Source organism: Arabidopsis thaliana (assembly GCF_000001735.4).
Source record: "Arabidopsis thaliana chromosome 1 sequence".
In the NCBI taxonomy this organism is placed as follows: Eukaryota; Viridiplantae; Streptophyta; class Magnoliopsida; order Brassicales; family Brassicaceae; genus Arabidopsis; species Arabidopsis thaliana.
This window is the reverse complement of record NC_003070.9, coordinates 371,207-387,031: the sequence shown is the minus strand read 5'-3', so window position 1 is coordinate 387,031 and position 15,825 is coordinate 371,207. Positions and strand designations below refer to the sequence as shown.

The 15,825-nt window shown below is 37.9% G+C and overlaps 1 protein-coding gene across 3 annotated transcripts; it reads right to left on the bottom strand.

The window, feature by feature from the left end:
• Positions 1–118: 118 nt before the first annotated feature.
• Positions 119–13,697, bottom strand: AT1G02080 (transcription regulator; the record flags this gene model as incomplete). 3 transcript variants are annotated; one of them, NM_100088.5, is made up of 50 exons in its annotated part: positions 185–604; positions 699–899; positions 989–1,123; positions 1,215–1,319; positions 1,409–1,600; positions 1,708–1,861; positions 2,063–2,124; positions 2,192–2,338; positions 2,427–2,474; positions 2,583–2,714; positions 2,802–2,948; positions 3,344–3,424; positions 3,503–3,637; positions 3,902–4,002; positions 4,103–4,229; positions 4,465–4,659; positions 4,861–4,905; positions 4,992–5,120; positions 5,200–5,302; positions 5,398–5,627; positions 5,700–5,882; positions 6,034–6,186; positions 6,335–6,430; positions 6,657–6,762; positions 6,858–6,943; positions 7,029–7,166; positions 7,262–7,504; positions 7,599–7,727; positions 7,802–7,849; positions 7,943–8,089; positions 8,178–8,286; positions 8,383–8,528; positions 8,667–8,734; positions 8,841–8,913; positions 8,996–9,151; positions 9,417–9,641; positions 9,727–9,821; positions 10,004–10,107; positions 10,217–10,470; positions 10,558–10,680; positions 10,781–10,918; positions 11,030–11,224; positions 11,313–11,504; positions 11,579–11,707; positions 11,794–11,910; positions 12,110–12,449; positions 12,532–12,760; positions 12,843–13,140; positions 13,246–13,426; positions 13,627–13,697. In NM_100088.5, the coding sequence occupies 50 exons, from the start codon at positions 13,695–13,697 to the stop codon at positions 350–352; spliced, it is 7,296 nt and encodes a 2,431-aa protein (NP_171710.4). In that variant the 3' UTR covers positions 185–349. The 3 variants fall into 3 exon arrangements, with proteins under 3 accessions (NP_001184889.1, NP_171710.4, NP_001321578.1); NM_001197960.2 differs by lacking the exon at positions 13,627–13,697 and having other exon boundaries at positions 119–604; positions 11,794–11,907; positions 13,246–13,545; NM_001331324.1 differs by lacking the exon at positions 13,627–13,697 and having other exon boundaries at positions 6,858–6,946; positions 11,794–11,907; positions 13,246–13,531.
• Between the last annotated feature and the right edge of the window lie 2,128 nt (positions 13,698–15,825).

The following is a 15,825-nucleotide window of genomic DNA, read 5'->3' as shown; positions in this document are numbered from 1 at the left end:
AGTACTAGTAGTCTAGTACTATATGATGACAATCCCTGCCGATTTCTCACACTCCCTCAGCATAATCATAATCTCTTTCAGTGTTTATGGTCATGTTTTATGACCATGAAAACACAATCCCCGCCGATTTCTCAAACATGTTTTCACCTAACTAATTCTCAAACAGACCCTTAAGAGCAAGGATAAAGGAATAATAGTGTTTTTTTTTTTTGTAATTAGAAAACATGTTTGTGAATCTTGAAGTTAAATAAATAAACTAAGACTCCTAAAATCTCTCCTACTGTATGTATAATTGTTACAACATAATATCAAAATACGCATACATATATACAAGTTGAAAGCTAAAGAGCTAGTGAGAATTGTCTGAGACCCAACCTCCCGAAACCATTCCCTCGTCGACAGGCTTCAGGCCACCACAGGATCTGGCTACCGATTCAAACAGCTTCTCAATCTCAGGCGCACATCTGATGAAGGCTTGTTTCCAGAAGCTATATCTTGGGTTCTTTATTAGCTCAATGAATGTGATTAGAAGTCCCCATGGATGTGGCCTGTTCACAATTAGCCGTTCCAACAGCACTCTAGTTATTTGCTCCTGTATGATCTCCTGTTTCATTCATCCCAAGAAAAAGAAAAAAAAAATCAGATTTCCATGCTCACTAATTTTTCCACACAACTCTTGACAAGCAAAGCAAACTCACCTGATCAGATTCGAAGAATAGATAGAGCATGATGAAAGAAAAGTAATGAGTGTGGTTGTTGGGGTATCGAAGCTGATTGGCGATTGCATTAAGGAACAGATACCGCCCTTCCGTATCAAGTTCCATACTTAAATACTTGAACATCTGCAAGGCCACAACATTTTGAGCCTGTGTCTCACCGGCCTGAAGCTGCTGAATAGCCTGTTATCGCAATGTCGGTTATTTGCATATATATATATATAATAAACTAGAAATCAAAAGAAAAGGCTGTATAGAAATTAGACCCATACCTGCATTCCAGTATATAGCACAAGCGAGTTGATCAATGGTACACTGTAACGGGTTCCAGCTGAACTAGCCTCGCTGGACGATAGAAGTAACTTTGTCTTCAACTCACTTAGGAAAGTTGAATTTTGCTGCCTCGACTGCAGAAAAATTATATGAGTATCTCTTGATATAATCTCAAGAATACCAAAGTGAATATAAGTAAATTGAAGAATCAGGTGTTCCCATTACCGTAAGATACTCATCCACGTCATTCTTCATTTGCTTTGCCTTTAGCGCAGCATCAACCTCAGAAAGGATACAGGGAGCTTCTACTATCTCAGGTAACAAATCAATCTGCAATGAACACGATAATTCAGCCTACAAGGAATATATTTTCTTTAAAATATGTTGAACATGCTGGAATCTCCACTATCATCTCGTACCTTTAAATTTGGGGTAGAAGGATCAGGAAGCCTCATGTTCCGTGGAAAAGAACTGAGGATAATATTCCGCATTTGTATGCAACTTGAAGGAATCACATCACAGAAAGTAAAATGATAATCACATAGGAACTCTGGGAAATCATGAAGCAGAACCAGTAATACTCTCAATGTCCCTTTGTATAGGAAATGAACCTACGCAATTAATAAACACACCAAAAAAGAGACCACTTTAAGTTACCATCGACTATATCCTTTAGTGTCCAATGCAAAACAATTACAGAAGAGAAAAAGGCACAAACCGGTCCTCCGAGTTCAGCATTTCTTAAAAATGGCTCAAGAAACTGAAGCAAGTCCACCAGCAGGCGCTGAACATATGGCCAACCCTTCTGGCCATTTACTGTAAGTAGTTTGGGCATGAAGCTTCTGTGGCTGACAAGTTCTAGCCATGCAAAACTGGAAAAATTTATAAAAACCTCAGTGGAGAAGAAAAAAAATGTATAAAACACGGATCACAGATCAAAGAAAAGAAGATACATATGTCAACAACATGAAATGTTTGACAACATAGGTATTTGACTGCCCTCAAATTTCCTGAGAGATTCAAATTTTTAAGTTTTAATAGAAGCACGGTGAGAAATAGGTTTGTGTCCTAACCTGAAAGCAGGAATCTTAAGAGGCTGCAATGCGTGGAAGGCGTTGGCAAAAGCTGTGAGAACCTGCAACAAAAGATTAATTAAAGTGATAACAATTAATAGCAGCTACTTCAAGGACAACAAAATGCACCTGAAAGTTTGCACCATCCGTCCCAGGATCCAGGGAACACAAGTCCAGTAGCCAGTTGATGAACAATCGGAAATATGGTTTAGAATTGAGTGATGTCTTTTTATCTTCTGCGTCCTTTTGAATAAATCTCACTGTGTCAGCCATGATCTGAAACAGGTAATCAATACCACTCACCTTTTCCATCCATTATAGTAGAAGTTAGATTTATTTCCAATAAGAGTATGTGTCCCCTTACCTCTGAAAGAAGAAATAACCTACTGCTAGACTCCTGCTCAGGGAAATACTGAACAGATTGTCATAAGAAACAAACAAAACAAAAAAAGCTTAGCCGGCAATGTATTTTGGGTATAATTATCCACGAAGAATGCAAAAAAAAAAATGAGCACTCTACCTTCAATATTGAAAAAACAAGCTTTGCATACATATCAATGATAAGGAATGATGGACTCTGAGGTTGCTGAGGAGATTGCACAGCACCGGAATTAATATCTTCAGAAGATATACAATGAGCAACAGAAAGTTCCTACAGAAAGGAAAGCCAAAATCAATAATGATGCCTCTCAAGATTTGAAAGTGCTGATGCTAAAACATTCTTAAAAGGTAAAATCACCAGAAGAATTCGGAAAAAACTCTCTGTTGTATCATCTCCCTTAAGTAATCCAGTCTGGTGCAAATGCAGGACATATTGTGAACATGCGGTTTCATTTGCACCAGGAAGTTCGCAGATTTGATACCAGTTTTTAAATAGCGTGGACACCTGCCAAACCATACAGAGGAAGACAAAAACAAGATATAAACAAGAAGTACGAGAGATGTATGTTCAAACATAAAACTGAAGAGATAACAAACTACAAACACATGTATCTAAATACATCGAATTAAAGTGAAAATTTAAAATCCATCTACAAGACAAAAATAAGGAAAAAAACATGCATACTGAACGAAAATAGCTTCATAGAAACGTTTGTTTTGAAATCCTTTTTGTAGCTTGCAAATTCATTGTGCTGATACAAACATTTTAGCTTTTGATTTACTCTTTTGCAAGTGAAAAATTTAGATATATGCAATTCCCAATCAACTTTTAAAAAAGAAAAGGTAGAGCTCTAAATCAATATAGAAGTTCATAAACGCTAATAACATGCAGACAATTACCCGATTCTGGAAACCCGCAGGATCTGATTCCACATAATCCAAGCTGGTACTCTCTTCTGTGTTAGTGGTGTTGCACGCAACCTAAGAAAAAGCTAACATGTCAAATATACATTTACAGTCTGATTACAGGCAACATTCGGTAATGAAGACATCTGACACCTTCTCATCCTTTTGCCTATCGTTGTTATCATTTCCGGTTGAACTATCAGAGAGGCCAGCTGTGTTAGTAACTGGATTTCGTATGATGTCAATTAGCTGTTGCAATGACTCAGAAGATCCGGATTTTGAGGCAAGCTACAACCAAAACAAGAATACAAATTGCAGCGTCACCAAATATAACAATGCCAAATTTCATAATATTTGAACCTAACCACAATACTTGTCAGTTGGCATTATATGATAAACAGTGTTATGCAGTAGATTTAACCACAAAAAAAAAAAATTGAACCTATCCCTTCCCTAGTTGTATGTTTTCACACCTATTAACTGTTTTTTTATATAATAGAACAAGAATATGCGACTGCAACAACAAACGCAGAAGAATGTTAAAATTGCAACCTTTGCCAGCGCATCAACAAGACTGTGGAGCTCTGAAATGACACTCGACTCCTCAGTGACCAAGGATTGGAGTAGAGAAATAGCAAAGTCAGTTGCGGTCTCTGCGTAACAAACAACTTGTTAAAACAAGTTCACTAGCCAAAACAAAAAAAGAATGTTACCACACAAGGACATCAACAAAGGTTAAGCAATTCAGCATACTGTTTCTCCCTCCATCAAGATGCTTCGCCATGTGGACATTGTACTCCGCTAGGCTAAGCAACTCACGCTGGATAAGACCAATAGTAATATCTTTGTTGAGCTTCCGATCCTCCTCTGAATAAATCACCTGTGTCAAAAGTTTGAAGAAAGATAATTAATTATAACTAAAAATACCAAAGAAACAAATCTAGTATCTATAACCAGTTGAGGATAGGCTCCAACTACAGGAAACAGACTCGACCTAGCACTTATATGATATGTGTTATCCTATGTGTTCTGACAGAAATAGTGACAAATTAATGGAGAAGTAACTGAACAAAGCACATCAGCGAAGTGAAATCTTGAAAAGGTTGTAAACATACCCAACTAGTGAGCTCTTTAACAACACGCTTGCAAACATCACGGATAGCAACAAGTATTGCTAGGTTAGCACTGACGTGAAGGTTACTTGATGCATTCTCGTAAAGAGCCTTGAAAGCTTTTTGAGCGACAGCAAAAGCGGCTTCATCTCTGCTTATACATCTGAGGATGATTTCAGGAACTTCAGAAATTACGGCCTGAAAAATCAATGAGATCTGCATTAGTTATTGAATTCATACTGGATAGAAGAAAATAGGCATCAATTGGAAAACACAGAAACCATTTCCAAAAGTTAGAGAAGGTTTTCAAAATTAACTTCTAATTTCATTTATTCTAGGTGCACGTAAATGGATAACAATTCTGCACTATAACCACCTAGGCACTAGGAAATCAAATACCTGGATTTCATCATCTCCTGCATTATTAGCCACTAATTCCTCCATCTGAAACAGTTTCAAGAAGTTTCTCACATATAAAGCAGCAAAAAAAAAATGCAGCAAGGAAAACACAGGATAACCACTTTAGTAACCTTCTGAGTAACAATTTGACATTTATCCAGTGCATCTCTCGTGGACAGTGAAGGCTGTGTAATATTACTAGCACCAAGTCGTTCCATGGTAGCAGCTGAAGTCAATGTCTGCAGTGATGTTCCAGTTTCCTTGTATATAAATAAGCACAGCTTAGTAATTCATTATAAACCTAAGCGAGTAATCATTTGAAAACACAGTATATCTCACTTTCGTAGCAGCGTCAGAGGATTCAGCCAGATTCAATTCAGAGGTTGGTAGTGACTTAGTAAATTGAAGACTGGATGAGTCACCAGCTGGATCGACTTGTGAGCTTTAAGACAGGTAAAATGATATGTCAACATTCAGCTGTGAAATATACGAATAGAAATGAGAGCAGTTTTATCGATCTGCTTTACAACTAAGCACCTCAAAAGTGAGACTGGAGAAGATTCAAAACCATCCACAGAAATATCTGATGGCCGGGAGACCATGTCCATCCGAGCGTTTCCAGCATTAGACAAAAATTCAGAAGCAACTTTTCCTGATACTGGACCATAACCACTACCAAGCGCAACATCACCAGATGAGCTTGATGCAGCAGATAAACCGTGTGAAGTTTGGGTCGACTGCTTTTGCCAAGGATGTTGAACAAAGTCCTGAAAATGCACACATCTTGTTTAGTCATACAAACACAGAACATACCAGAGGCTACCTGTTAAAAACAGTACCTCATAAACTCTCTGCTGAGACAGGGAGAGGTGTCCAGGTTTTGGACGGAGGGATTCGGGTATAAAACTGACGGAATTCTGTGATAGAATGTTTGGATCGAAAAAGGAGGATCCAGCACCATCTCTATGCTTTCTCCGTAACAACAATTGTTGAGCAATGTCCGCATCAATTGTTTGTATTGCCTGTAGTGACACGGACATAAAAATTAGTAACTAGAAGAAATTAACCCTCTGGTAAACGGAAGTGCCTACACTCCAGGGAAACCTACTTCGGTTATTTGATTCAATCAGCTGAAACAGAAATAAAGTCCGAGATCTAATATCTGACACAAACCTTTTCTGTAGCAGCCTGTTCAATAGCAGCACAACCCAAATCCAGGTTGTCATTGGTGACAAGTTGCACAATTTGTTCAAGAGCATCATTTGAAATATTCAGACCCTGAAGCGAATTCCGTAGATGACCGGATATTGAAGTGCGCAGGGGTTCCTAAAAATACAAGAGCATTAAAAACCAGAGAAAAAATAGATCTTGTTGGTTTAGGGTAACAGGGCCGAGATATAATAGCATTATTGTAAATGTGTAAACAAAAAGCTAAAGAATCTTCAGAATCCAAGGCCTTATAAGAAGGAAAAACCTTGCAAGTCACATGAGCCAAACTCCCAGCTAAACTCGCAACCATCAAGTGAGCTGCATTATAAATACGTGACTCATCGGGTTCCAGGGCGTAATCCTGGAGTCAAAAAAGAAACAACAATTAACGATAAATAAATAAGATCAAAACCCTGAAGATGTTTGTGATAAATGGAAATAAAAAAATTTAGTTGTGGAGTCAAAAGCAATGGAAATCGAATGGGGGTTAAGGAAAATTTTGAGGCACGAAACTAAAAAACAAGTTACGTAAAAGTAATAAAGGAAAAGAACAAAAAAAAAAAGCAGAAAGGTTTAGATTGGCCAACCTTTAGCACAAGCTCCTTTGTTGTTTGGCATGCAATACAAACACTTCGCTGAACAATACCAGACACAATCTCCTTGATAGCTCTGTCCATGGCAAGTGGTACCACTCTGACAATGGATAATAGTTTAGTGTGTAATAGAATATAGCTTCAATGCTCTACAATCATAATGATTTCACCAGTAGGAGACCATTAGTCACAAACCTTTGAAATGGAAAGTGCATACCAAATGCGCTTAATTTCTGATTGATAACAACATGATTTCCAATATTGGGAAGTGCTGCTGACAGCTGCTGGCCATCACATTAAAAGTAGAAAGGATTTGAGCAATCATCTATATAATAACTTTAATCTACATTCCTATGAAAATCGTACCTGACTAATAGAAAACAATGGCGATGGAGTTGACTGGAACAGTCCTTGAGGTGACGGGAGCTGTTCTGGCAAGCCAAGAGTTGCTACTTTCTCCTCATCCATCAAAGTATTAGTATAAACACGTTGTGGGGCTACATACTGAAAAGGAAAACCAAGGGGATAATTATCATTGATAAGTAAAACAGACATTATAGCTTAAAGAAAGAGAAAAAAAAGACTACACATAAAATAACCTGTGATAATAACTTCGAGGGAACATCTGTATTAGGCGAATTTGCAACATCAAGAGGTAGGTCAATTTGTTTAAGAGGAGAAATTGTTTTAGGCTCTGGAATCATCTGTGGCTGAGATATCTGTGTTACTCCAGGATCTTTGTTACTAAAATCAGGATTGCCATCTATTTCTCTCTTCCGATCCTTTAGAAGGGAAGTTGGCACTACTTCCTTCATTTCAACACCAAGGTTCTTGAATAAAACCTGAAGAGAAAGACGAAATGAGAACAACACATAAAATACACAAATAAAAGTGATGTAAAATAACTCGTGATGCTCAATAGGAACTATCAGATACCTCTATGTCAAACTTCAGATTCATTTTTAGGTTTGGCATTGAATAGATCTCAGCAAGCAACCCTAGTATAGCCATCGTCCAAGGATTGGGAGGTTGATAAGCAATACTGTTTTGGCATGGCTCCAGAACCTGAATAAACAGTAAATTAGAACTCAGGAAATCAACCCTAGAACAGCTATGAACGCCAATCAACCATCACCAACCTTTGAAGTGAACGGAATGACTGCTATCATCAACCCTTTTTCATAGGCCTGTCAAAGGATGCGAAAACAAAGTTCATATCTACAATTTGACTGTGTATTACAAATGAACGAGATCAATTTAAAGGAAATAGCAGCAATTACCTCCACAATCAAGGATTTTGGATCTATTTCTCGCGCCCTTAAAACATAATTCCTTCCAATGGTCAACCTTCCAAGCCAACTGCCTAAATTTTTAAGAAGAGAACGCTCTTCAGAACTCGACTTTATGAGCTCTGAGCCCAAAAGAACCTGCAAAACAAAAGAAATTAAGAAGAGAAAAATTTGCTGAAAAAAAGTACACTTATCACCGCAAATCACTTGTGTGAAGAAAAATAACCTTGCAATTTTCGTAAGTATTTTGAAGTATCTCCTTAAACAGCAGCTTGGAATCAACTTTGTCCAAGAACTTCAGGTACAGATCATGAAAATTCGGCTCGATGCTCGCTCTATCAGGTATTAAACACATCGCTCTATCAGGTATTACACACTTGGAGGGAAAAAATAAGAAAGAAACCTTGCATGAAGAATACAACTATCAGTACCTTTTCATAACCATGTACTGTGCAAACCAAGGATAATACTGTTGGGGCAAAATTTCAGCAAACTCTTTCCCTTTAGATTCAATGTTTGTTGTAGAGATATTATTGATTATGAACGAAACTTTGTCCTGAACATCTGAAGGTGGAGCCTGGAAAAAAAAAATACATTATTATTGTCACTTATACTAAAAAGTAGACATTTGGCATACTGACAATTCCTTATGCAATGTAAAACCAAAAGCAAATAATTCTGAATGTGCATAGACAGTAGTAAAATAGTAAAGTACCTCGATTGCGTTTTCCCTTCTTTCTGCTGCTGCAACCAAGGTTTCTATGTTCAAAGCCGAGCCAAACCCTGTGAAAATCGAATTTTAATAACATTTCTTCTCTTGATAGGAAAGAACTATAGTCCCTATTATATTTCAAAAAACAGTTATAAAACTAAGTTGACTGGAGATTACTTGTTGAAGTGGTTGCACGAGCTGGACGAACAAAACCAGTTGAGGTTGATGAAGAAGTTGGAATGCCAGGATTCTGCAGGAATAACTAGCAAGATGAAATGAAAACCCTTCCATCCACACACGTCTATAAAAGAAAAACAAGAGAAATTCATCACCTTAGGATTGACAGAAACATCAACGGAAGTAGTTGATAACGATGGCAGAAGTGGCTTTGCCTCGTTAGATGGCACACTTGGCACTTCATTTTTCTGTTGAAGCTGTAGGGGAGAAGAAAGCTGTAATGCAGGTTGGCCAATTCCAGAACCACTCAACTGTCAACGGAAACAAAAAGAGTTTTAATTTCATCTCACCATAAAAATCCAAAAAACCGATTTACAGCTTACAGTAATTCCCCATTATGGCTAAAGGGCTAAAAATGAAAGGCATGACACTAGAAACAGAAATGATCAATCAATTTTCTTTCCCTTTTCAATAGATAACTCTAGCTATATGATCTCATGTTTGAAACAGATTGTTGATCAAAATTGAGACAATTAGAACATTCAATCAAAAGAAAACTAATAAACCAAATCCTACCTCGCCATTTCCAGGGAAAGATTGTGAGGGACCAGGGTGTGAAACAGAGGCATCTGATTCTAAATTACCAGATGATATCCTTGAAAGTGCTTGTTCAATAACAGTGACTAACTCCGGGTGAGTACTACGCAGATGAGATATTTGCAAAATATGGTTACAGTATTGAGGCAATTCAACCAGACGATTCACAAACTGTTCCAGAGCTTTGCTTCCAAACAGAAACATCTGCACGAATCAGGAAAGAAAGAAGATGACAGATCTCTCACAGGAAAAGCCGGGAGACAGAAATAAATTACAAAAGAATCCATACTTTTGAATCTGCAGGTTTACGCAAAGAATCCAACACTAGACGCAGGGCCATCCCCAGAGTGAGCGAACTTATAAGCTGGTGTTTTATAACAGAACCTGAAATTTGTATAAGTCGCAGTAGATTCAAGAGAATGTCACGACAACAATACAAATCTGAAGAGACGCTCAAATAGTACAGTAAGAAATGTTGGGGGCTACACAATAGCATAGAAGATATGATGGTCTCCCCCTCCCCAACAAAAACCACCCGCTATATCAAAGTAAAATATCCTACTCACCAAAGAGTATGGAGGCTATTTTCAGCTGTCTCTCAGGATACTTGGGGAAAAACCGATATTCTTCAAACAGATTAGCAATCATGCATTCAAAAATTAATTTTTCCCTGCCCAAAAAAAAAACAATCTCGTTATTTTCATTATGCATGAGGAGCATGACAAACATGACGAGAAAAATTAAAATTCTCAAATATGTATAGTTTGTCAATATCAAACCTTGGAACCAAAGATTCCTTGTATCGGGAAAGCATTTGAACCATTGCGTCAACACTCAAATGACTAGAAAACATTTGATGAAAATATGCGTTTGCCTCTGCCTCAACATCATCTCCATATGCATTGGGAGCTGATGAATCTTTAGCCTCACCATTCTGCAGCTTAGGATTACAATCCAAAATAGCTGCATTGACTTTTTCAATCTCCTCGACCAGTTGAGATGAAGTAATCGCATTATCATGAGCTTTCAAAACCTTTAATACATTATCAAACAAAATAATTCAGTAGATATGAAGTTAAGGACGAGCCGAAAACCAAACCAAAAAGGGAAACTAACTAACTTTTAAAAGGGAAGTTGTTGCTTCCAAATGAAGATCTGATAATGGATCAGAAGGATGAAAAATTTTGGCCCTGAAATCGTCTGATTCGCTAAAATGCACATTTTTGACAAATTTGAGGCACTCCTGAAATATGAAAAAGAAAAAGAAAAAAAAATGTTAGATTAGCATCTTCTCAACTCTAGAAAATTAGAAATAGAACTATGATTGTGAAACGATATGTTACCTCAGCAAAGAGATCCTTATACATATACAAGCAGTTAGGCAACCAGTTCTCAATGTCCAAAAGACCTCTCAATGAGGCAAGGACTGCCAATCTGATACTGGATGAGACTGGAACTGATTCTAAGACAACAGAGAGAATCTGAAATAAATAAGCCATGATTAGTACATAGACACAGAGAGGCTGCTGTAAGAAAGAGAAAAACAGTATAATGAGATAATTTGAGCCACTGCCACGCATTTTTCTATTCACCTTTAGCTCATGGCAGATTTCAATTATTCGGAGCATGCTGTCTGCTTTGAGATGTTGGGCATCTATAATCCCCCACAGAACGAGTTCTGCATTTTGATGCCAGAGATTATGGATAAAACCACTATCCTGGGGACTCGTTATTATCACTGGCAGAATAGCAGAAACCACTTCACGCTGTATGAGGTTATAGGCAGTCTGCAATAAGAGGATTGACATACTTAGCCAAACAAAAAGAAGCAAGATTACAAGCATATATCACCAAAGACCAGTCGAGGAGAAATACTTTGATGTGTGTCATTCCAAGAAGCAAGGTTCTAGGACACTGTGTGAGTGGATACTGGAGTAACGAACTAACTAAAACAGCATGACCTCTCTCGGCCAATTGGCACAGTACATCCAAGAGATCGAGCGACAGCCATGCATGATTGGATAGTCCTAACTGTTGCTCTTGGCTGTGCATGTTATCAATATATACCTGAAATACAACTGGTCAGAATAGTGACTGGGACAAGGAAGAACAGCTCTAAGCACAGATGTGTGGTATCTCACCAGCTTCCTTGGAGAATGCATAAAGGTGAATACTTCTGGTGGAGCAGATATTGCGTGCTTAAGAAAGGATAATTGACCATCCATATTTTTCCAGACAGAACCACATACAGCATCAAGAGGAAATGGCTCCTGCAAGAATCAGATTAACACCCTCAAACAACAAAATGAAGTAAACATATTTTTAAACAGTCAAATTAGAGAGTATGAGAACACACCTTGCAAGCAGCTTTATAGATCCGCATAAAAAATGAGAAAGACTCCATATTAGGGATGTCAAATCCGTCATGATCGAGATTCTCAATTACTTTCCTCCAGCTTATGCCAGGAGCCTGCTTTAGCATAAAATCTTAAGAGCATGAACCACATAACACTTAACAATAAGCTAGATGCGTCTTCACAGCTCCATTGGTAAAAGAAACATAATCATGCATGCTAGTGAGACACACATACACACAAAAAAAGGCTAACTGAAGTTTTGAAACTATCAACGATATTGATTAGACAAAGTAATAAGAGTTTCAGATGACTTACAAGCTGCTTGATTGTGTCAACTAGAATATCAACATTCCACGACCTTGGCGTGGGAAGTTCAGTTGGAATGCAGGAACCAAGGGCTACAGTAAACGTTGAAAAGGTGGTTTGATTATCTTCAAGATCAGCACAGGTCCGAGAAACATTGCCAACAATTCTTGAGATAGTAGCCTCTCCTAGTGGAGCAAAACTAGACAAGATTTCTTTGCATTGTTGGGCATCAGCAGTGAATCCACAACCTAATTCTCCCATGAGATCTCCAACGCTGACTTCCTTATCGATTTCAGCTAAGATAGCATCAAGGTCGTTATCAGCAGAATCAGTGTGAAAATCCATGCTCCTGCAGGAGAAGAGGAAAATTTTGTTGAGAAACGCATTCGGAACATAAGGGATAAGAGAAGAAAGCAACTCATAAGCAGCACCTGAAAACAGGAGCTTCATGAACTTGTTGAGCAAGCATAGGTGTTAGAGCAAAAGAGAAGTCATCTCTAGGTTGAGCAGAAGACAAAAACTGTAAGAAGGAATCCAAATGCATGGAAAGATCCTCAGATTTGCGGAGAAACGAAAGAACAGAATGGATTAGCTCAGATGAAAGAATCTGGCCAGTATTGGCACAGAGTTGCTCAATCTGAGCCAACAGTAAGTTCCGTCCTAGAAAAGGAAAGAGCAAAATGTCATCAAATGGTAGATAAAGCGAAAGAGAGATGAGAGAACTAGTAAGAGACAGTCTTACCAGTGGTCTTTGCATCTAATCTTTCAAAATCGGTCAGGGCGAGAGCAAAGCCAATATTCTCAGAGATTGAAAAATTCAAAGTAGTAGTCAAATCATCCACGGATTCTTGAGTGAGCTCAAAATCATTGAGGGCGTGAGGAAGCAGGGTGGCAAGGTTTGACAACTTGAGCACATGTTTAAAGAGCAAGGATACAACTTTCTCAAGCTGCAACGAATTAGGATGGCTTCTCCGGGCGGTGAAGCAATCCAGGCAGGTCTTGAGAACTGGAATACTAGTCTCGACTCCAAAATCAACAAACTGCCCAAATTGATTTTTTTTTAAAAAAAATCAGAAACCCAACCAAATTTCTTCGTATGCTGATCTCCGAACTAGACGGCAAGTGAGAGACAGAAAACGAAGTACCTGAGAAAGCTGGAGGGCGATGGAGTCGACATCGGAATCATGAAAGCTGTGGAGCAAGAACCGGGTATGACCGGCGACCTTGGAGGGAGTCATGAGGTAAGGAAATCCGAGATCCGAAATGCCAGGGACGACGGGAGAGGGGCTCTTCCTTCTAGGGTTTTCGGTGGATCCACGAGAGTAGCTATAGTTAGGGATTTACGAGAACGCTCTCTCAGAGATCCGAGAGAGAGATTTGATTGCAAAGTTTCTTTCTGCGATTTTGCGTTTTTTGCGTTTTGGGGGTTGTGAGTTGTGATTTTGGCCCTTCTTTCCACACATATAATAACTCACCGCCGCTGCTAATAATAAGCCCATTATTTTCGTTATTGGGCCTTCCCTTACCTGACTCTTTTTAAGGCCCACATTATTCGTGGACTCGTCTCGTCTGGATTTTCAATTGTCTTTGAATACATTATATCCAACAAAGGAAAAGAAGCATTCTTTAATTTGTGTTGGGCACTCCTCAACAAAGGATAACACTCAATCTTCTGTTATGCCCTTTCTTCATCTTCATAATTGGCTTCTTTTCATCTTCTCTTCTTTCAAAGTAGAGATCATTGGCTTCTTTTCAAATATACGATCATCATCATTTTGATTCTGAAACCTTTTTTTAACCAGTACATACATAGAATGCTAAAAAGATCATCTCAGGAGGTAGGGTTGTCCACTTGTCTGAAATGATTATTAGATCAATTATTCGTCACACCATCCATAATATCTATTATATTACCATGTCTCTTCTTTCTAATTACATTTACTGCTTTTTTGACTGCTAACTTATTGTCTTTTGGTTCCAAACAAAATCATTAACATTTTTTAAGAATCATATTAATTGCAAGTGTGTCACGAAAGACAGTTGGTCTAATCTTGGGTTGAATGATGTCTTTCCTTTTGGTTCAACTTATGAATTGGATACTGAATTTGTAAGTTGGAATGAGGTAGAACAAAAGAAAGAATAAATGATTAATTAACAAAAATAATTTCCTCCGAATTTGGGACTAAAGTAAAATCTTGAGGCCACTACAAACAAAGATCACTAGGGTCCACTTCTCTCATTCACATGTTTTATATCCTAATTATTAAGAGCATGGTTATAGGTGATACTAACAAACTATCATTAAAAAATTTTAGTATTATTTATAATATTTGTTTAATAGATAAATATTTTTTTCTTATTTTTGACAAATGCGACCAATCAGGAGATGCCACGTAAATGATAGTAATATCAAAAAAATCATTGGAATGATACTAATCAAGCTCATTCTAATTGTTTGGTTAATATAAAAATAATTTTTAAACTGATGATACTCTAAAAATATCACCCATGTACATGGTCTAAGTCTCCCTCCATTCAAAGTTTATACAAACAGATTAGAGAGAGGTGAGACCCTGAAACTCTAATTTGGCACCGAATTGTGCGTTGCGTACTAATGTACATGGTAAATGACTGATAGGTGGAAATAAAAAATATAGTATCAGTGAAAAGAGGAAGCAACGCAAAGGATGAGAGATAGGGAGAAGAAGACAGGGCATGTGCTTAACATGGCCAACCAAACTCCAAAAATATCTCCTGAATTCTGCCACGTGGATCCCTCTCCGACCGTTTAGGTTCCAAGTTAGCGAAACCACCGGGAACTTCACATCGCCGTCGGTTTTGTTTCCCCTCCGATTGCCTCCATATCATGTGACTGGTGCGTTTAATCAATTTTACACTCAAAGTCGTCGAGTCGCATCAAAGTTTCCTTATATTTAATCTCCCGAAAAATATATTAACCAGTTTTTATAAAACATGCAAACCGCAATAAATATTGGGAAAGCAAACAATAAATGGGTACCAAATTGTATATAACCTAACCCTCCTCATTAAATCCATCTCTATCCATCAACATAATTTGAAGTTACATTAAACAAACTTATATGTCTAACACCATAAACAAATCATAGTTAACAAAATATTCTATATATAATGTTCTTCTTTAGCTATACGTTTAGAGTAATTAACTAGTATATGACGAATTAATCAGTCTTGGCGACAAGTTGGACCCTACTATAGCTAGAGCTCATCATGTACACGTACGTTGATAATAAGCCGCCGGACCAACGAAGACTCGCTAAAGAACTAGATCTTCAAGCCTGAACTCCCACTAACTTACATGTTAGTGTGCGATCTATACATCACCACCAAGAGATAATCCCAATATATTTTTTCCGCTTTATGTGAAAAGGGAGAAAAAGCAGCACTACTACTAAGTTGGATGAAAAAATTGGTGTTGTTAATTATTGTCGCAAACTGTTTGTTCTGTTGTTCACATCGCTTAACACTCTCTCACTCGCACAGCAGCATGCGTTTCGTCACGTCAACATCGTTATAAAGTTAAAAAAACTGATGGTCGATCGAGTTCTAATGAATTTGATGATACGTGATATACAACATTTATTTTATTTGAAAGCCTATAATTTGAAAGAAAGAAAAGACCACAAGTCACTGCATTGCGCTTTCCGTAGGCATGGAGAAGGATCCATCCACCATATGTGCACGAA